Genomic DNA, 20,977 nt, shown 5'->3' on the forward strand with positions numbered 1-20,977 from the left:
CGCCCTCTCTTCCCCCCCCTCCCGCCCTCTCTCTTCCCCCCTCCCGCCCTCTCTCTTCCCCCTCCCGCCCTCTCTCTTCCCCCCTCCCGCCCTCTCTCTTCCCCCCTCCCGCCCTCTCTCTTCCCCCCTCCCGCCCTCTCTCTTCCCCCCTCCCGCCCTCTCTCTTCCCCCCTCCCGCCCTCTCTCTTCCCCCCTCCCGCCCTCTCTTCCCCCCTCCCGCCCTCTCTCTTCCCCCCTCCCGCCCTCTCTCTTCCCCCTCCCGCCCTCTCTCTTCCCCCCTCCCGCCCTCTCTCTTCCCCCCTCCCGCCCTCTCTCTTCCCCCCTCCCGCCCTCTCTCTTCCCCCCTCCCGCCCTCTCTCTTCCCCCTCCCGCCCTCTCTCTTCCCCCTCCCGCCCTCTCTCTTCCCCCCTCCCGCCCTCTCTCTTCCCCCCTCCCGCCCTCTCTCTTCCCCCCTCCCGCCCCCTCTCTTCCCCCCTCCCGCCCCCTCTCTTCCCCCTCCCGCCCCCTCTCTTCCCCCTCCCGCCCCCTCTCTTCCCCCTCCCGCCCCTCTCTTCCCCCTCCGCCCCTCTCTTCCCCCTCCCGCCCCTCTCTTCCCGCCCTCTCTCTTCCCGCCCTCTCTCTTCCCGCCCTCTCTCTTCCCGCCCTCTCTCTTCCCGCCCTCTCTCTTCCCGCCCTCTCTCTTCCCCCCTCCCGCCCTCTCTCTTCCCCCCTCCCGCCCTCTCTCTTCCCCCCTCCCGCCCCCTCTCTTCCCCCTCCCGCCCTCTCTCTTCCCCCCTCCCGCCCTCTCTCTTCCCCCCTCCCGCCCTCTCTCTTCCCCCCTCCCGCCCTCTCTCTTCCCCCCTCCCGCCCTCTCTCTTCCCCCCTCCCGCCCGCTCTCTTCCCCCCTCCCGCCCTCTCTCTTCCCCCTCCCGCCCTCTCTCTTCCCCCCTCCCGCCCTCTCTCTTCCCCCCTCCCGCCCTCTCTCTTCCCCCCTCCCGCCCTCTCTCTTCCCCCTCCCGCCCTCTCTCTTCCCCCCTCCCGCCCTCTCTCTTCCCCCCTCCCGCCCTCTCTCTTCCCCCTCCCGCCCTCTCTCTTCCCCCCTCCCGCCCTCTCTCTTCCCCCCTCCCGCCCTCTCTCTTCCCCCCTCCCGCCCTCTCTCTTCCCCCCTCCCGCCCTCTCTCTTCCCCCCTCCCGCCCTCTCTCTTCCCCCCTCCCGCCCTCTCTCTTCCCCCCCTCCCGCCCTCTCTCTTCCCCCTCCCGCCCTCTCTCTTCCCCCCTCCCGCCCTCTCTCTTCCCCCCTCCCGCCCTCTCTCTTCCCCCTCCCGCCCTCTCTCTTCCCCCCTCCCGCCCTCTCTCTTCCCCCCTCCCGCCCTCTCTCTTTCCCCCCTCCCGCCCTCTCTCTTTCCCCCCTCCCGCCCTCTCTCTTTCCCCCCCTCCCGCCCTCTCTCTTTCCCCCCTCCCGCCCTCTCTCTTTCCCCCTCCCGCCCTCTCTCTTTCCCCCCTCCCGCCCTCTCTCTTCCCCCCCTCCCGCCCTCTCTCTTCCCCCCCTCCCGCCCTCTCTCTTCCCCCCCCCTCCCGCCCTCTCTCTTCCCCCCCCCCCTCCCGCCCTCTCTCTTCCCCCCCCTCCCGCCCTCTCTCTTTCCCCCCCCCCCCCCCATCCCTGTCTCCAGACTACCTATGGAGTCTGTGGGACCAGCCTATGTTCAAGGAGAGTGGGGACGGGGGCGGGGTGGCAATCAATACAATACAATACAATACAAATCGCTTTATTGGCATGATAAGGTACATCTTATGTTGCCAAAGCATCAAAATACATTTATGGTTGAACACATAAACGCGGTTCCATTCATACAGTGTATAAACAGGTATATCCCTGAGTTTATAAATATATCACAATTGGGCCATTTATTTTTGAATTTGTTAAAATTGTGGGAATTTGCCACGATAATGGGGAGTTCATGTCAGTAATGGTACTTCAAGGGACCTATCAGAACGTGACTTTAACCTGCTTTGAGTGTCAGTCAATTGGTGATGGGCTGGGAGCAATGAGAAAGCGAGGGTGTGGAAAGTGTTTCTCGTGTAATGCTGGGGGAGGCTCTTACCACTGCCGCCTGCTGGTAAGAGAGTCTGTGCAGGAAATTTACCCTTCAGGAATCGACTGTGAGCCATTGGAGATGTGTTCATGTAGCATGCTGACCATCGTGTGATTAGTAGATAGTTCTCCCCTTCCCTCACTGTGTCAATGTGGAGTGTGTCAGACAGGAGTGTGGAGTGTGTGAGAGAGGAGTGTGGGGACTTGTTTAAAGCCTGCACCATACATTTAAACAAGGCCCCGATGTTTGCTCGGCCTCAGTTCCTATCGGGGCTGATCAGCAGCAAGTGACGTTAAAGACTGTCGAGCTCACTGCCGGGCATTACCCCCTCTAGGGAACATAGGAGCAGGAGCAGGCCATTCAGCCCCTCGATCCTGCTCCACCATTCAATGAGATCATGGCTGATCTGCGACCTAACTCCATATACCCGCCTTTGGCCCATATCCCTTAATACCTTTGGTCTGCCTGGTATTGATCGCACCGCCCCCTCTGCCTGGTATTGATCGCACCGCCCCCTCTGCCTGGTATTGATCGCATCGCACCGCCCCCTCTGCTGGGTATTGATCGCACCGCCCCTTCTGCCGGGTATTGATCGCACCGCCCCCTCTGCCGGGTATCGATCACACCGCCTCCTCTGCCTGGTATCGATCGCACCGCCCCTTCTGCCTGGTATTGATCGCATCGTCCCCTCTGCCGGGTATCGATCGCACCGCCCCCTCTGCTGGGTATTGATCGCACCGCCCCTTCTGCCTGGTATTGATCGCACCGCCCCCTCTGCCGGGTATCGATCACACCGCCTCCTCTGCCTGGTATCGATCGCACCGCCCCTTCTGCCTGGTATCGATCGCACCGTCCCCTCTGCCGGGTATCGATCGCACCGCCCCCTCTGCCGGGTATTGCTCGTATTCTTGTCCTTCTGCCGGCCGGCCGTGGTCTGCGATTGCTGTCACTGCGTTTCTTCGCCCATCTGGTGGGAAGACTGTGTGTGCGCGACACAAAATCCCACTAGGGCGCTGCGCTAAGATGCAGCTCCGCCCTCGCCACCTCCATGCTGAGCTAATCGGGGAAGGCCCTCAGTGCATGCCACTGCTGTGCGTTGTGGCGTGACTGGTGACCCCGGCTAAGTGGGCGAGAGACGAACAGTTCTGAATGTCTCACCTGCTCTTCCTCAGGTAAGGAACGCTCGGTACTGTGGGACCAGGTCCAGTTCTGGGAGGACACCTACTTGGACGCAGTGATGCTGGAGAGGGAAGGAATGGGAATGGACCAGGGACCACAGGAAATGATCGACAGGTACAGCATGTCTCCACCACTCGGCAGTGAAGAGGTGCAGTGGGTGTGGGTGGAGGGTGCAGTCCTCTGTCAGTTAACCTATCGCACTCTCTTCCTGCAGGTATGTGTCACTGGGGGATCACGACAGAAAGCGGCTGGAAGATGATGAGGACCGACTACTGTCCACGTTACTCTACAACATGATTGTCTACATGCTGATGGTCAAGGTCAGCTTTCTCCTGGTGGGCGGCGGCACAGTTAGGGTCGAAAAATAACAGACCGTGTCCCTCCTGCACTCTACACTGTCCCATCAAACACTCCCAGGGCAGGTACAGCACGGGTTAGATACAGAGTAAAGCTCCCTCTACACTGTCCCATCAAACACTCCCAGGGCAGGTACAGCACGGGTTAGATACAGAGTAAAGCTCCCTCTACACTGTCCATCAAACACTCCCAGGGCAGGTACAGCACGGGTTAGATACAGTGTAAAGCTCCCTCTACACTGTCCCATCAAACACTCCCAGGGCAGGTACAGCACGGGTTAGATACAGAGTAAAGCTCCCTCTACACTGTCCCATCAAACACTCCCAGGGCAGGTACAACACGGGTTAGATACAGAGTAAAGCTCCCTCTACACTGTCCCATCAAACACTCCCAGGGCAGGTACAGCACGGGTTAGATACAGAGTAAAGCTCCCTCTACACTGTCCCATCAAACACTCCCAGGGCAGGTACAGCATGGGTTAGATACAGAGTAAAGCTCCCTCTACACTGTCCCATCAAACACTCCCAGGGCAGGTACAGCACGGGTTAGATACAGAGTAAAGCTCCCTCTACACTGTCCCATCAAACACTCCCAGGGCAGGTACAGCACGGGTTAGATACAGAGTAAAGCTCCCTCGACACTGTCCCATCAAACACTCCCAGGGCAGGTACAGCACGGGTTAGATACAGAGTAGGGCTCCCTCTACACTGCCCCATCAAACACTCCCAGGGCAGGTACAACACGGGTTAGATACAGAGTAGAGCTCCCTCTACACTGTCCCATCAAACACTCCCAGGGCAGGTACAGCACGGGTTAGATACAGAGTAGAGCTCCCTCTACACTGTCCCATCAAACACTCCCAGGGCAGGTACAGCACGGGTTAGATACAGAGTAAAGCTCCCTCTACACTGTCCCATCAAACACTCCCAGGGCAGGTACAGCACGGGTTAGATACAGAGTAAAGCTCCCTCTACACTGTCCCATCAAACACTCCCAGGGCAGGTACAGCACGGGTTAGATACAGAGTAAAGCTCCCTCTACACTGTCCCATCAAACACTCCCAGGGCAGGTACAGCACGGGTTAGATACAGAGTAAAGCTCCCTCTACACTGTCCCCATCAAACACTCCCAGGGCAGGGACAGCACGGGTTAGATACAGAGTAAAGCTCCCTCTACACTGTCCCATCAAACACTCCCAGGGCAGGGACAGCATGGGTTAGATACAGAGTGAAGCTCCCTCTACACTGTCCCATCAAACACTCCCAGGACAGGGATAATATTTTTGGGAAGATATATTGTTTCCCTACAATTAAGATACCTGTTTTAGAGCAGGACTCGAGCTGTAAATGACAGAGCAGCTGCTGTGTGGTGCGTAGGGTGTGTTGTGGATTGGTGCGCAGTCAAACTCTGCTAACTGGCATTCACACCTTGTTACAGGTGAACAAGAACGACATCCGGAAGAAGGTGAGGAGGCTGATGGGTAAATCGCACATTGGTCTGGTGCACAGCCAGGAGGTGAACGAACTCCTTGACCGTCTCCCACAGCTGGTGAGTGGTCAACTCCATCTCGTGTCGCAGGTCACCTTGTACCCTGTCCTGTAAAAGATTCCAGTCAGACAGAGTGAACAGGAAGATTCCAGTCGGACAGAGTGAGCGGGAAGATCCCAGTCAGACAGCGAGCGGGAAGACTCCAGTGTGACACACTCAGTTAGGGAGGTGAGGTACAAGGACTGAGATAGTGTCGGTGGGCTGGGAAGTGATGTATACTATGGGTAGAGCGAACACGGTGCGGGGAGGGAGAGTGCAGAGACCACACTGCTTCCTGTGGACTGTCTGTATTGAACGTTCACACATTGACCACCTGCAGGCTGCACAGGTTGAGAATGGCTGTGCACCGGGTGCTGGTCAGTGGGTGGGTTGGGACCAGCTGCTCCTTTACATGGCCATGTGTTTGGTTCCCAGGAAAGCCGCGATCTCCACATCCGACCCTGTGGCAGCCGCCACATCAAGAAGCAAACATTCGTGGTACACGCAGGAACCGACACCAATGGTGAAATCTTCTTCATGGAGGTACGGGACAGCTCGGTTACACTGCGTAATCACCGGGGCCGGTCAAACATCATGCAGAGAGTAAGGAGCAAAGAGCCACTTGCTCGCCCATAATTCTCTCGGACTGGCTGTGTTGGAACCATGACATATTCGTGGACAGGGAAATTCAACTACGTGATGCTTTGTGGTGCTGTCCACTCCGTCACGCTCAATGCAACATCTTCAACTCTATGCGGTCATTCGTGATCCCTCGGCATCTGTATAATGGTTCGAATTATGGGGGTCCCTTCCTCACTGGTGTTATGGTACAGCCCTGATTGATGGGGCCCCTCCTCACTGGTGTTATGGTACAGCCCTGATTGATGGGGCCCCTCCTCACTGGTGTTATGGTACAGCCCTGATTGATGGGGCCCCTCCTCACTGGTGTTATGGTACAGCCCTGATTGATGGGGTCCCTCCTCACTGGTGTTATGGTACAGCCCTGATTGATGGGGTCCCTCCTCACTGGTGTTACGGTACAGCCCTGATTGATGGGGCCCCTCCTCACTGGTGTTACGGTACAGCCCTGATTGATGGGGCCCCTCCTCACTGGTGTTACGGTACAGCCCTGATTGATGGGGCCCCTCCTCACTGGTGTTACGGTACAGCCCTGATTGATGGGGCCCCTCCTCACTGGTGTTACGGTACAGCCCTGATTGATGGGGCCCCTCCTCACTGGTGTTACGGTACAGCCCTGATTGATGGGGCCCCTCCTCACTGGTGTTACGGTACAGCCCTGATTGATGGGGCCCCTCCTCACTGGTGTTACGGTACAGCCCTGATTGATGGGGCCCCTCCTCACTGGTGTTACGGTACAGCCCTGATTGATGGGGCCCCTCCTCACTGGTGTTACGGTACAGCCCTGATTGATGGGGCCCCTCCTCACTGGTGTTACGGTACAGCCCTGATTGATGGGGCCCCTCCTCACTGGTGTTACGGTACAGCCCTGATTGATGGGGCCCCTCCTCACTGGTGTTACGGTACAGCCCTGATTGATGGGGCCCCTCCTCACTGGTGTTACGGTACAGCCCTGATTGATGGGGCCCCTCCTCACTGGTGTTACGGTACAGCCCTGATTGATGGGGCCCCTCCTCACTGGTGTTACGGTACAGCCCTGATTGATGGATCCCTCCTCACTGGTGTTACGGTACAGCCCTGATTGATGGGGCCCCTCCTCACTGGTGTTATGGTACAGCCCTGATTGATGGGGCCCCTCCTCACTGGTGTTATGGCACAGCCCTGATTGATGGGGTCCCTCCTCACTGGTGTTATGGTACAGCCCTGATTGATGGGATCCCTCCTCACTGGTGTTTTGGGAACTCACAAGGAGTGGATATGATAGAGAGACCGTGTGCACTGTGACTGTAACCTTGTTTAGCTCTGTTTTTGGATGCTGATTTGCCTGGTCTGGGGCTGGTAGCACTGACTCGTTTATGTGCGTTACCCATGCGGAATCGGAGTCCCTTGTCCTTCGGTGCCTCCTGGTTATGTGTAGGTTGAGTTTGGTTAATCAGTCCGAGGGCAGAGATGGTCCGTGTTTCCCCTCCACCCATATGTGTGCGGTTCCTAACAGTGGGTCAGTGGAAGCGTGTTGGGACATGGTGCTGTGGTTGTTGGCGTTTTCTGGATGATGGCTGCATCAGGCTGGCTCTAGCACAGTGTGCTTCTTGTTTTTGATAGGTGTGCGACGACTGCATTGTGCTGCGTAGTAACATTGGGACTGTCTACGAGCGCTGGTGGTACGAAAAGCTCATCAACATGACGTACTGTCCCAAAACCAAGGTCCTGTGTCTGTGGAGACGCAACGGGCAGGAGACCCAGCTCAACAAATTCTACACCAAGAAGGTACAATCACAGGCACCATCTCTAGATGAACACTCGTGTACGGTTGTTCGCTCTGCCTCTCTCTGTGTCTCTCTCTCTCTCTCTCTCTCTCTCTCTCTCTGTGTGTCAGTCTCTCTCTGTCTGTGGCTTTCTCTCCCTCTCTCGGCTTCTCTCTCTCTCTCTCTCTCTCTCTCTGTCTCTGTCTCTCTCTCTCTCTCTCTCTCTCTCTCTCTCTTTGTCTGTGGCTTTCTCTCCCTCTCTCGGCTTCCCTCTCTCTCTCTCTCTCTCTCTCTCTCTGTCTCTCTCTTTGTCTGTGGCTTTCTCTCCCTCTCTCGGCTTCCCTCTCTCTCTCGGCCTCTCTCTCTCTCTCGGCCCCTCACTCTCTCTCTCTCTGCCTCTCTCTCTCTCTCTCTCGGCCTTTTTCTCTCTCTGTCTGCCTCTCTCTCTCGGTCTCGCTCTCTCTCTGGCTCTCTCTCTCTCTCTCTCTCTCGGCCTCTTTCTCTCTGTCTGCCTCTCTCTCTCTGGCGCCCTCTGTCTCTCTCGCGCGCGCCCTCTGTCTCTCTCGCGCGCGCCCTCTGTCTCTCTCGCGCGCGCCCGCTGTCTCTCTCGCGCCCGCCCGCTGTCTCTCTCGCGCGCCCGCCCGCTGTCTCTCTCGCGCGCCCGCCCGCTGTCTCTCTCGCGCGCCCGCCCCCCCCCTCCAATGTAGGTAACACTATTTACTGTGTGGTTCTTTGACAGTGTCGAGAGTTGTACTACTGTGTGAAGGACAGCATGGAGCGTGCAGCTGCAAGGCAACAGAGCATCAAACCAGGTACATTGCCAACGTAATTAGCGTGTAAACACCAAAACACCGAACACTGTGTTGGTGAGTGTGCAAGCACCACCACATTCACGATGATGCGTACTGTTGTTGAGTGTCTAAGTGCCATCACTGTCTGAATGGGACACACTGCGGGTCAGAGAATGAACCGTAGAATTTTTCAGCGCCATTTCCCCCATCGCCCTGTGCCCTCTGATACAGCTCTCTCCTCAGTCCCATTCCCCATTCCCCCATCGCCCCGTGCCCTCTCTCTGATACAGCTCTCCCCTCAGTCCCATTCCCCTGTCCTTTCCCCATTCCCCCATCGCCCCGTGCCCTCTCTCTGATACAGCTCTCCCCTCAGTCCCATTCCCCTGTCCTTTCCCCATTCCCCCATCGCCCCGTGCCCTCTCTCTGATACAGCTCTCCCCTCAGTCCCATTCCCCCATTGCCCCGTGCCCTCTCTCTGATACAGCTCTCCCCTCAGTCCCATTCCCCTGTCCTTTCCCCATTCCCCCATCGCCCCGTGCTCTCTCTCTGATACAGCTCTCCCCTCAGTCCCATTCCCCTGTCCTTTCCCCATTCCCCCATTGCCCCGTGCCCTCTCTCTGATACAGCTCTCCCCTCAGTCCCATTCCCCTGTCCTTTCCCCATTCCCCCATCGCCCAGTGCCCTCTCTGATACAGCTCTCCCCTCAGTCCCATTCCCCTGTCCTTTCCCCATTCCCCCATCACCCAGTGCCCTCTCTGATACAGCTCTCCCCTCAGTCCCATTCCCCTGTCCTTTCCCCATTCCCCCATCGCCCCGTGCCCTCTCTGATACAGCTCTCTCCTCAGTCCCATTCCCCTGTCCTTTCCCCATTCCCCCATCGCCCCGTGCCCTCTCTGATACAGCTCTCCCCTCAGTCCCATTCCCCTGTCCTTTCCCCATTCCCCCATCGCCCCGTGCTCTCTCTCTGATACAGCTCTCCCCTCAGTCCCATTCCCCTGTCCTTTCCCCATTCCCCCATCGCCCAGTGCCCTCTCTGATACAGCTCTCCCCTCAGTCCCATTCCCCTGTCCTTTCCCCATTCCCCCATCGCCCCGTGCCCTCTCTGATACAGCTCTCCCCTCAGTCCCATTCCCCTGTCCTTTCCCCATTCCCCCATCGCCCCGTGCCCTCTCTCTGATACAGCTCTCCCCTCAGTCCCATTCCCCTGTCCTTTCCCCATTCCCCCATCGCCCCGTGCCCTCTCTGATACAGCCCTCCCCTCAGTCCCATTCCCCTGTCCTTTCCCCATTCCCCCATCGCCCCGTGCCCTCTCTGATACAGCTCTCCCCTCAGTCCCATTCCCCTGTCCTTTCCCCATTCCCCCATCGCCCCGTGCTCTCTCTCTGATACAGCTCTCCCCTCAGTCCCATTCCCCTGTCCTTTCCCCATTCCCCCATCGCCCAGTGCCCTCTCTGATACAGCTCTCCCCTCAGTCCCATTCCCCTGTCCTTTCCCCATTCCCCCATCGCCCCGTGCCCTCTCTGATACAGCTCTCTCCTCAGTCCCATTCCCCTGCCCTTTCCCCATTCGACCTACTCCTGTTCCTGTGACCAGAACTGACATTTAAACAGGACACCCTCGACAACAGTGAGCCTGTCCCCGGTGTGGCTGTGTTTAGGAAGAAGAGGTCATTCAGCCCCTCGAGCCTGTTCCGCCATTCAGTGAGATCATGGCTGATCTGTACCTTAACTCCATTTACCCGCCTTTGCTCCATACCCCTTACCCAAGAAAAATCTACCCATCTCGGTTTTGAACCTCCAATTGTCCCCCCGGCATTCACAGCCTTTTGGGGGAAGAGAGTTTGAGATTTCCACTCCCCCTTTATATGAAGAACTGCCTCTTGATTTCACTCCTGAATGGCCGAGCTCTAATTTGAAGATTATGCCCCCTTGTTCTGAACTCTGCACCAGAGGGAATAGTTTCTCTCTACTCTGTCGAATTCCTTTATCATTTTAAACACCTCAATTAGATCACTTCAAAAATATTCTATACTCTGAAAAATACAAGCCCAGTTTATGCAACCTGTCCTGATGGTTTAACCCTTTTAGCCCCGGTATCATTCTGGTGAATCTGTGCAGCACCCACTCCGAGGTCACGATGTCCTTCCTGAGTTGCGGTGCCCAGATGTGAACGCAGTGTCCAGATGGGGGCTAACCAGAGCTCTGAACAGCTGTAATATAACTTCCACCGCTTTGTATTCCAGCCCCCTGGAGATAAAGGCCAATATTCCATTAGCTTTTTAAAATTATTTTTGTACCTGTCCACTAGTTTTTAGTGATTTCCGTATGTGAGCGTCTAAATCTCTCTGCTCCCCCATAGTTCCCAGCTTCTCGCCATTTAGAAAACACTCTGATTTATCATCCTTGGGCCCAAAGTGGATGACCTCACACTTGCTCACATTAAATTCCTTCTGCCGCAGTTTTGTCCACTCATCTAATTAATCAACATCCCTTTCCAACTTTCTGCTCCCAACTAGATAACTTACTGTGCCACCGAACTTCGTGTTATCAGCAAACCTGGATATACCGCGCTCTATTCCTTCAAGCCCTTTATAAATATCGTGAAAAGCTGAGGCCCCAGTACAGAACCCTGGGGGCCAATAGGTTGCCTCCAATTCCAAGCATACTCATTTTTTGTTAACAACCTCTTATGTGGAACTTTGTTTTAACGCCTTCTGGAAGTTCATATAAATAACAGTTAGACACTCCCTTATCTACCACGTTCGTTACCACATCAAAATTCAACTAGGTTCGTTAGGCACGACCTACCCTTTACAAATCAATGCTGGCTCTCTCTGATCAGCTCATATTTGTCCAAAATGCTTAGTCACTCTGTCCCTGATAACCGATTCTAGTAACTTCCCCACAACTGACGTTAGACTGAGAGGTCTATAGTTTCCTAGTTTCTCTCTCTCCTACCCTTCTTAACTAATGGAATGACATTGGCAATTTTCCAATCCAAGAGGACAATTCCTGAATCAAGAGTTTTGGAAGATCATGACCAGAACATCTACAATTTCCTCACCTATTTTTTAAAATTCCTTGGGGTGGAAACCCTCAGGTCCCAGAGATTGGTCAATCTTCAGTGTCATTATTTTTTCCATTACCATGTTTTTACTTGTATTGAATCCATTAAGTTCCTCCTCTTGATTTATTTTTATTTTTCCTCATATCTCTGGTACTTTATTCTCATCCTCTACTGTGAAGACCGATGCAAGACTGCCATTTCCGATTTTCAATTACAAAAGCACCTGCGCCTGTCTTTAAGGGACCCACGTTACCCTTAACCACCTTCCTTTCTCTTAATATACTTGTAAAAACTTTTTCCGTTATCCTTGATATCGCTCAAGGTTTTTTCTCATTCCTTTTTACAACTCGGAGTCATAACGGCACAGAAAGAGGCCATTCGGCCCATCGAGTCCATGCCGGCTCTCTAGAGCAATCCAGTCAGTCCCATTCCCCCGCTCTATCCCCGTAGCCCTGCAAGTTTATTTCCCTCAAGTGCCTATCCAGTCTCCCCTTGAAAACATTTAGTGTCTCCGCTTCCACCACTTCCATTGGCAGTGAATTCCAGGTCCTCACCACTCGCTGCGTAAAAAAGTTTTTCCTCACATCCCCCCTGTATCTCTTGTCCAAAACCTTAAATCTGTGTCCCCTAGTCCTTGTGCCATCAATTAGTGGGAACAGCCTTTCCCAGTCTAGCCTATCCAAACCCGTCATAATCTTGTACACCTCGATCAAATCACCCCTCAACCTCCTTTGCTCTAATGAAAACAAATCCAGCTTCTCCAACCTGTCCTTGTAGCTAAGATCCCCCATCCCCAGAACCATTCTGGTAAATCTCCTCTGCACCCTCTCAAGGTCCTTCACATCCTTCCTAAAGTGTGGTGACCAGAACTGGACACAATACTCCAGTTGTGGCCTAACCAGCGCTTTATAAAGGTTCAGCATAACTTCTCTACTTTTGTACTCAATACCCCTATTTATGAGCCCAAGATCCCATATGCTTTGTTAACCACTCTCTCAATATGTCCTGCCACCTTCAGGGACCTGTGCACATTAACCCCCAGGTCCCTCTGTCCCGGCACATTCTTTAAAACTGTGCCATTAAGTGTATATTGCCTCTCCTTGTTCCTTCTGCCAAAATGCATCACCTCACACTTCTCTATATTGGGCCAGAAATTAGGATCGGGTGCTTGCCGCGCGTGCAAGCCCCCGATCTGCACTCACCCTGCGCGCCGACATCTGAAGCCTGGGCCTGCTCGCATTTCCTGTCACTGGCCCGGTTCCGATGTCGGCGCGATGTGCTTACCTGATCCAGCGGCGTAGTTAGTGCGATGTGCCGGCTGGGATCAGGTGAGCACTGTGCAGCCAATCAGGGGAGGGGAAACTCATTCATGAGTTTGATAGTAAAGACTGTCAAACTCATGAAAAGTACGGGTGCCCAAAAGACTAGTTTAACTTTAATTAAAAAAAAATTTAAATCCCAATAATTAAATAAACTATAAATAACTTTTTTAAACTATTTAAAACAATTAATAAAATTTTTGAAAAAAATAATTTTTTACAAAATCGGGTCTAAAAATAAACTTACCTTACTGTAAAGTCCTTATAAACAATGAATCTGTGGAAAAAATGTAATAATTTTAAATAATAGACCACTTCAAGAATCCACTCCTTACGCCTCCTTTTTTCATTTCTAAAAAGTTCAGGCCCTTGCACACGCACAAACCTGTCAAAAAGAAGGAAGTTCAACGCGTGCGCGCAGAGTGCTGCGCGCACGCGTTGGACCTCTTAACCCCTTGGTTCGATGGAGAGGAAATGCCGGTTTCCCGCGCATGCGCTGTGCATGCTGAAATCCGGCACTTCCAACGGGCCCACGCGTGAGTACACCGTCCGTACTCACGCGTTGGGACCGGAATTACTGGCCCATTAAATTCCATCTGCCACTTGTCTGCCCATTCTGCTAGCCTTTCTATGTCCTGTTGCAGTCGATTGGTATCATCCTCACTGTTTGCCACTCCCCCAAGTTTGGTGTCATCCACAAATTTAGAAATTCTACTCTGTATTCCAATATCCAGGTCACATTAAAAAAAAGCGGTGGCCCCAGCACTGACCCTTGGGGAACACCACTGTCAACCATCCACCAGTCTGAAAACCAGCCATTTACCACAACTCGCTGTTTTCTGTCCTTAAGCCAATTCCTTATCCAAGCTGTCACCAACCCACCTATTCCATGCGCCTCAATTTTGTTAACCAGCCTTCTGTGTGATACTTTGTCAAACACCTTCCCAAAATCCATGTAGACAACGTCCATTGCATTCCCTTCATCAATCCTCTCTGTTACTTCATCAAAAAATTAAATTAGATTAGTCAAACACGATCTTCCTTTTATAATATTACATAAGCAAAATACTGCGGATGCTGGAAATCTGAAATAAAAACAGAAAATGCTGGAAATACTCAGCAAGTCAGGCAGCATCTGTGGAGAGAGAAACAGAGTTAACGTTTCAGGTCGATAACCCTTCGTTGTTTCATTTTACAAACCCGTGTTGGCTTTCCATAATTAGCTTAAATCTCTCCAAATGCCCGTTAATTCTTTCCTTGATTATTGTTTCTAAAACTTTACCCACGACTTATGTTAAACTGACCGGCCTGTAATTACTAGGATTGTCCTTGCACCCTTTCTTGAACAATAGTGTCACATTTGCCACTTTCTAATCCTTAGGCACCTCCCCCGCATCTAGGGAAGATTGGAAAATTATGGCAAGCCCTTCCGCTATCTCCTCCCCCGATTCCCTTAGCAACCTGAGATGCAAGCCATCTTGTCCACTCTAAGCATACCCAGCCTTTCTAGTAAATCCTGTCTATCAATTTTCACCCCTTCCATTCCTTCTACCTTTTCCACTTCTACTGATATTTTGTCAGAAGTCACAACACCAGGTTATAGTCCAACAGTTTTATTTGAAATCACAAGCTTTCGGAGCCCTGCTCCTTCGTCAGGTGAAGTGGAGAGATGCATAAAGACACAGCTTATATAGTCAGAGAATAATGCCAGATGATTACAGGTAATCTTTCTAACTGCCATTTATCACACCTCGGCAGAGAGATAATCACAGCAATCAAAGGTGTGAATGGTGTCCAAACAGGTCAGTCAGGAAAACATTACATCAAAGAACAATGAGGTGGGGTCACAAGCGGTCAAATGTTGCAGATGCTGGGGTCTGCATGAAGAACAAAAAACAGACAAAAAAACATTTTTTTTGCTGGAAATCACAGCAGGTCCGGCCGTATCTGTGTAGAGAGAACAAGCCAACCACGACTCGAGTCTGGATGACCCTACGTCAAGTGGGGTTACATGTAGTGTGACATGAACCCAAGATCCCGGTTGAGGCCGTCCTCATGAGTGCGGAACTTGGCTATCAGTTTCTGCTCTACGATTTTGCGTTGTCGTGTGTCTCGAAGGCCGCCTTGGAGAACGCTTACCCGAAGATTGGAGGCTGAATGTCCTTGACTGCTGAAGTGTTCCCCGACTGGGAGGGAACACTCCTACCTGGCGATTGTTGCACGGTGTCCGTTCATCTGTTGTCGCAGTGTCTGCATGGTCTCGCCGATGTACCATGCTCCGGGGCATCCTTTCCTGCAACGTATGAGGTAGACAACGTTGGCCGAGTCACATGAGTATGTACCATGTACCTGGTGGGTGGTGTCCTCACGTGTGATGATGGTATCTGTGTTGATGATCTGGCATGCCTTGCAGAGGTTGCCGTGGCAGGGTTGTGTGGTGTCGTGGTCGCTGTTCTCTTGAAAGCTGGATAATTTGCTGCGAACAATGGTCTGTTTGAGGTTAGGCGGCTGTTTGAAGGCGAGTAGTGGAGGCGTGGGGATGGCCTTAGCGAGGTGTTCATCGTCATCGATGACATGTTGAAGGCTGCGAAGAACATGGCATAGTTTCTCCGCTCCGGGGAAGTACTGGATGACGAAGGGTACTCTGTTGGTTGTGTCCCGTGTTTGTCTTCTGAGGAGGTCTATGTGATTTTTTGCTGTGGCCCAACATCTTCATGCACAAGTTCGAGCAAGACTTCTTCACTGCACAGGACCTCCAACCAACGCTATACACCAGATACATCGACGACATTTTCTTCCTATGGACCCACGGCGAAGAATCACTGAAAAACTACACGATAACATCAACAAGTTCCATCCCACCATCAAACTCACCATGGACTACTCCTCAGAATCGGTTTCATTCTTGGACACACGAATCTCCATCAAAAATGGACACCTCAGCACTTCACTCTACCACAAGCCCACGGACAACCTCAGGATACTCCACTTCTCCAGCTTCCACCCTAACCACGTTAAAGAAGCCATCCCCTATGGACAAGCCCCGCGAATACACAGGATCTGCTCAGACGAGGAGGAACACGATGGACACCTACAGACGCTGAAAGACGCCCTCCTAAGAACGGGATATGACGCTCGACTCGTCGATCGACAGTTCCGACAGGCCACAGTGAAAAATCGCATAGACCTCCTCAGAAGACAAACACGGGACACAACCAACAGAGTACCCTTCGTCGTCCAGTACTTCCCCGGAGCGGAGAAACTACGCCATGTTCTTCGCAGCCTTCAACATGTCATCGATGACGATGAACACCTCGCTAAGGCCATCCCCACGCCTCCACTACTCGCCTTCAAACAGCCGCCTAACCTCAAACAGACCATTGTTCGCAGCAAATTATCCAGCTTTCAGGAGAACAGCGACCACGACACCACACAACCCTGCCACGGCAACCTCTGCAAAACATGCCAGATCATTAACACAGATACCATCATCACACGTGAGGACACCACCCACCAGATACATGGTACATACTCGTGACTCGGCCAACGTTGTCTACCTCATACGTTGCAGGAAAGGATGCCCCGGAGCATGGTACATCGGCGAGACCATGCAGACACTTCGACAACGGATGAACGGACACCGCGCAACAATCGCCAGGCAGGAGTGTTTACTCCCAGTCGGGGAACACTTCAGCAGTCAAGGACATTCAGCCTCCGATCTTCGGGTAAGCATTCTCCAAGGCGGCCTTCGAGACACACGACAACATAAAATCGTAAAGCAGAAACTGATAGCCAAGTTCCGCACTCATGAGGACGGCCTCAACCGGGATCTTGGGTTCATGTCACGCTACATGTAACTCCACCTGACGTAGGGTCATCCAGACTCGAGTCGTCGTTGGCTTGTTCTCTCTACACAGATGCGGCCGGACCTGCTGTGATTTCCAGCAAAAAAAATGTTTTTTTGTCTGTTTTTTGTTCTTCATACAGACCCCAACATCTGCAACATTTGACCCCTTGTGACCCCACCTCATTGTTCTTTGATGTAATGTTTTCCTGACTGACCTGTTTGGACACCATTCACACCTTTGATTGCTGTGATTATCTCTCTGCTGAGGTGTGATAAATGGCAGTTAGAAAGATTACCTGTAATCATCTGGCATTATTCTCTGACTATATAAGCTGTGTCTTTATGCATCTCTCCACTTCACCTGACGAAGGAGCAGCGCTCCGAAAGCTTGTGATTTCAAAAAAAACTGTTGGACTATAACCTGGTGTTGTGTGACTTCTTACATTTGTCCACCCCAGTCCAACACCGGCATCTCCACACCATGATATTTTGTCAGCATCCACCTCCTTAGTAAACACCGATACAAAGTACTCATTGAGTATTCTAGCCTTGCCCTGAGCATCTAAGCATATATCACCACCTTTGTCTCTAATAGGCCCCACCCCACCTCTTACTACCCACTTACTGTTTACATGCCGGTATCACTTTACTGTTCTTTATCTCTACCAGTCCTCAGGATCACTTCTGTTCTTTGCATTCATACGAGTCATTTCTTTTAGTTTTATGTCTCTCACCTCTCTTGTTGACCAAGGTTGTTTAATTATACAAATAGAGCTCTTTCCCTTTAGGGTATGTACAGGTTTTTGTATTCTTCTGGAGCATCTCCCACTGTCCATATGTTTACCTGTTAACAGCTCTGCCCAGTCTACTGTGCTCAAACCCCTCAAAGTAAGCCTTATCTAAATTTAAAACCTTGGTTCACGACTCGCCCTTCTCAAACCTAATATTGAATTCAATCAACAACAGAAAATGCTGGAAATACTCAGCAGGCCAGGCAGCATTCGTGGAGAGAGAAACAGAGTTAACGTTTCAGGTCTGGGACCCTTCATCAGAACTGTCCAGCCACAATCACCCCAGCCACAACCTCTTCGCCCTGCTCCCGTCCGGTAAGAGATATCGAAGCATACGGTCTCGTACCAACAGGTTTCGAAACAGCTTCTACCCCCAGGCCATAAGACTCATGAACGATTAATTTATTATTATTTATTACTGTTGTTTTATTTATTATTACTGTCTTTCTATTAGTATTTCTATTAGTATTTTTATCATTGCTATGCCATATTTATTCCAATGTTGGGAGGACTCGTAAAAATCAACATTTCATTGTGCAGTACACACGTCTGCTGCATATATGACAAATAAAATTGAATTGAATTGGAAAAAAAAACCTCCGTATGCTTCAACATTAACGCTGGTATGTCCGGCAGTTTTGATAGATCGGCAACAGCTCGGTCCCGTCGGTGCCGGATATAACAAAGTTTCCTGTATATTGAATTCAATCATGTCAGCTAGCTAGATATTCCCTTACCAATAGGTGGTGGGGGTCTGGAACCCACTGCCTGAAAGGGTGGGAGAGGCAGAAACCCTCACCACATTTAAAAAGTGCTTTGATATGCACTTGAAGTGCCATGGCCTACAGGACTACGGACCAAGAGCTGGAAAGTGGGATTAGGCTGGATAGCTCTTTGTGTCCGCGCCGGCTGACAATGGGCTAAAACGGCCTCCTTCCGTGCTGTAAATTTCTGTGATTAGACTGTTGACTACTTCAGGCTCATTACCAATGTTCCCTTTAAGCTGCATAGCCTCGTAGCTCTCTGGACCTCCCGCGCAGCCGGCTCGTCGGCTTTTCAATGGGAAAAATCACACGTGTGGTATTTTGAATGGGCCACATTGCCCCTTAAAGGGGCCGCGCACCCAAAAAATATTAACGGGAACATTGCTCATTACTCTTCAACATCCCGAGGGCCACCATAGACCAAAAACATAACTGGACCAGCCACATAAACACTGTGACTACAAGTGCAGGTCAGAGGCTGGGTATTCTGCGGCGAGTGTCTCACCTCCTGACTCCCCAAAGCCTTTCCACCATCTACAAGGCACAAGTCAGGAGTGTGACGGAATATTCTCCATTTGCCTGGATGAGTGCAGCTCCAACAACACTCAAAGCTCGACACCATCCAGGACAAAGTAGCCCGCTTAATTCGCACGCCATCCACCACCTTAAACATTCACTCCTTCCACCACTGGCGTACCGTGGCTGCAGTGTGCACCATCTACAAGATGCACTGCAGCAACTCGCCAAGGATTCTTCGGCAGCACCTCCCAAACCCGCAACCTCTGATCTAGAAAGACAAGGGCAGCAAGCGCCATCACCTCCAAGTTTCCCATCAAGTTACAGACCATCTTGATTTTGAATTATATCGTCGCAGGATCAAAATCCCGGAACTCCCTCCCTAACGCCACATCGGCAATAAATGCTGACCTTGCCAGCAACACCCACAATCCATGAACGAATAGCTCTAGACCTGAGCACAAAATCTAGGCTGACACTTCAGTGCAGTACTGAGGCAGAGCTGCACTGTCAGAGGGACAGTACTGAGAGAGCACTGCACTGTCAGAGGGACAGTACTGAGGGAGAGCTGCACTGTCAGAGGGACAGTACTGAGGGAGAGCTGCACTGTCAGAGGGACAGTACTGAGAGAGCACTGCACTGTCAGAGGGACAGTACTGAGAGAGCACTGCACTGTCAGAGGGACAGTACTGAGAGAGCACTGCACTGTCAGAGGGACAGTACTGAGAGAGCACTGCACTGTCAGAGGGACAGTACTGAGAGAGCACTGCACTGTCAGAGGGACAGTACTGAGGGAGAGCTGCACTGTCAGAGGGACAGTACTGAGGGAGAGCTGCACTGTCAGAGGGACAGTACTGAGAGAGCACTGCACTGTCAGAGGGACAGTACTGAGAGAGCACTGCACTGTCAGAGGGACAGTACTGAGAGAGCACTGCACTGTCAGAGGGACAGTACTGAGAGAGCACTGCACTGTCAGAGGGACAGTACTGAGAGAGCACTGCACTGTCAGAGGGACAGTACTGAGGGAGAGCTGCACTGTCAGAGGGACAGTACTGAGGGAGAGCTGCACTGTCGGGAGGGGCAGTACTGAGGGAGCGCTGCACTGTCGGAGGGGCAGTACTGAGAGAGCACTGCACTGTCAGAGGGACAGTACTGAGAGAGCGCTGCACTGCCAGAGGGACAGTACTGAGGGAGAGCTGCACTGTCAGAGGGACAGTACTGAGGGAGAGCTGCACTGTCGGAGGGGCAGTACTGAGAGAGCACTGCACTGTCAGAGGGACAGTACTGAGAGAGCGCTGCACTTTCGGAGGGACAGTACTGAGGGAGCGGTGTACTGTCGGAGGGACAGAACTGAGGGAGTGCTGCACTGTCGGAGGGGCAGTACTGAGAGAGCGCTGCACTGTCAGGTATCGTCTTTCGGATGAGATGTTAAACCATAGCACTATTGGAGGCAGAGCAGGGGATTCCTCCCAGTGTCCTGGGCCAATACTTACCTCTCAACCAACACCTAAAAACAGATTATCTGCTCATTATCACATTGCTGTTTTAGGGATCTTGCTATGTGCAAATTTGGTGCCGCATCACCTACAACTCGCAACTATCTAGCTTTTGGCCCACAGTTCTTCATGACGTTTCTGCAGCTACTGGTTTGTTGAATCACACCCTCTCCACCACCTTTGATGCCCTTGTCCCCATTAAAATCATTACACACTCTCACCCTGGTCATTCCCCCGGTATACCCCTCATATCCGCTCCCTTAAATCCAAAGGAGGCAGACTGGAACGTCTTTGGCGGGCAACTGGTTTAACCATCCATCATCAGATATGGCTGGATCGCATAAAGCATTATTGGGTTCTGTTCTCCATCGCTAAAACTGACCACTATTCTATGATCATCTAGGAAGGCAAAGATAATACCCAGCTTCTCAAACCTCCCTCCCCTGCCGCCTCCTCCCTCACCTCCAACAATAAATGTGAGGAGCTCGCGGACTTTTCTGTTACAAAGATCGAGAACATCCGTTCAGCTGCCTCTGTTACTTCCCTCCCTTCCCCTAGCCCACCGAGCCCAACTCCTCCCAGTTTCCCCCCGTCGCCCCTGCCCTAACCCTGACTTTGCATATTTTTCCAGTTTCTCTCCTATCTCCCCTCACGCCCTCTCAAAGCTCATCTTGTCAATCAAACCAACCTCCTGTTCTCTTGACCCTATTCCCACCAAACTGCTGACCACCCAACATCCCTTCCTGGCTCCCATGTTAGCTGATATTGTTAACGGTTATCTCTCCTCGGGTATTGTCCCCCTCTCCCTCAAATCTACCGTCATCACCCCTCTCAAAAAAAAAAAAAAAAAACAACCCTTGACCCCTCT

General features: G+C 52.4%; 1 protein-coding gene across 5 annotated transcripts in view; it reads left to right on the forward strand.

The window, feature by feature from the left end:
• madd (MAP-kinase activating death domain) overlaps nt 1-20,977 on the forward strand; it is a 268,175-nt gene that overhangs the window by 214,511 nt on the left and 32,687 nt on the right. For 4 of the 5 annotated variants that reach the window (XR_015080939.1, XR_015080942.1, XR_015080941.1 and 1 more), the window contains exons 26-27: nt 3,245-3,365; nt 3,466-3,557. Coding sequence is in view for 1 of the 5 variants with exons in the window: in XM_086007468.1 (XP_085863594.1) it covers nt 3,188-3,365; nt 3,466-3,571; nt 5,046-5,156; nt 5,571-5,678; nt 7,377-7,541; nt 8,259-8,331 (741 nt within the window). In the remaining 4 variants the exon portion in view is untranslated. Of the gene's footprint in view, nt 1-3,187; nt 3,366-3,465; nt 3,572-5,045; nt 5,157-5,570; nt 5,679-7,376; nt 7,542-8,258; nt 8,332-20,977 lie in introns of those variants that run through there. The other variant, XM_086007468.1, reaches the window with a different exon arrangement.

Source organism: Somniosus microcephalus, chromosome 15, assembly GCF_052327205.1.
Source record: "Somniosus microcephalus isolate GS21.2 chromosome 15, FLI_Smic_1.0, whole genome shotgun sequence".
Classification (NCBI taxonomy): Eukaryota; Metazoa; Chordata; class Chondrichthyes; order Squaliformes; family Somniosidae; genus Somniosus; species Somniosus microcephalus.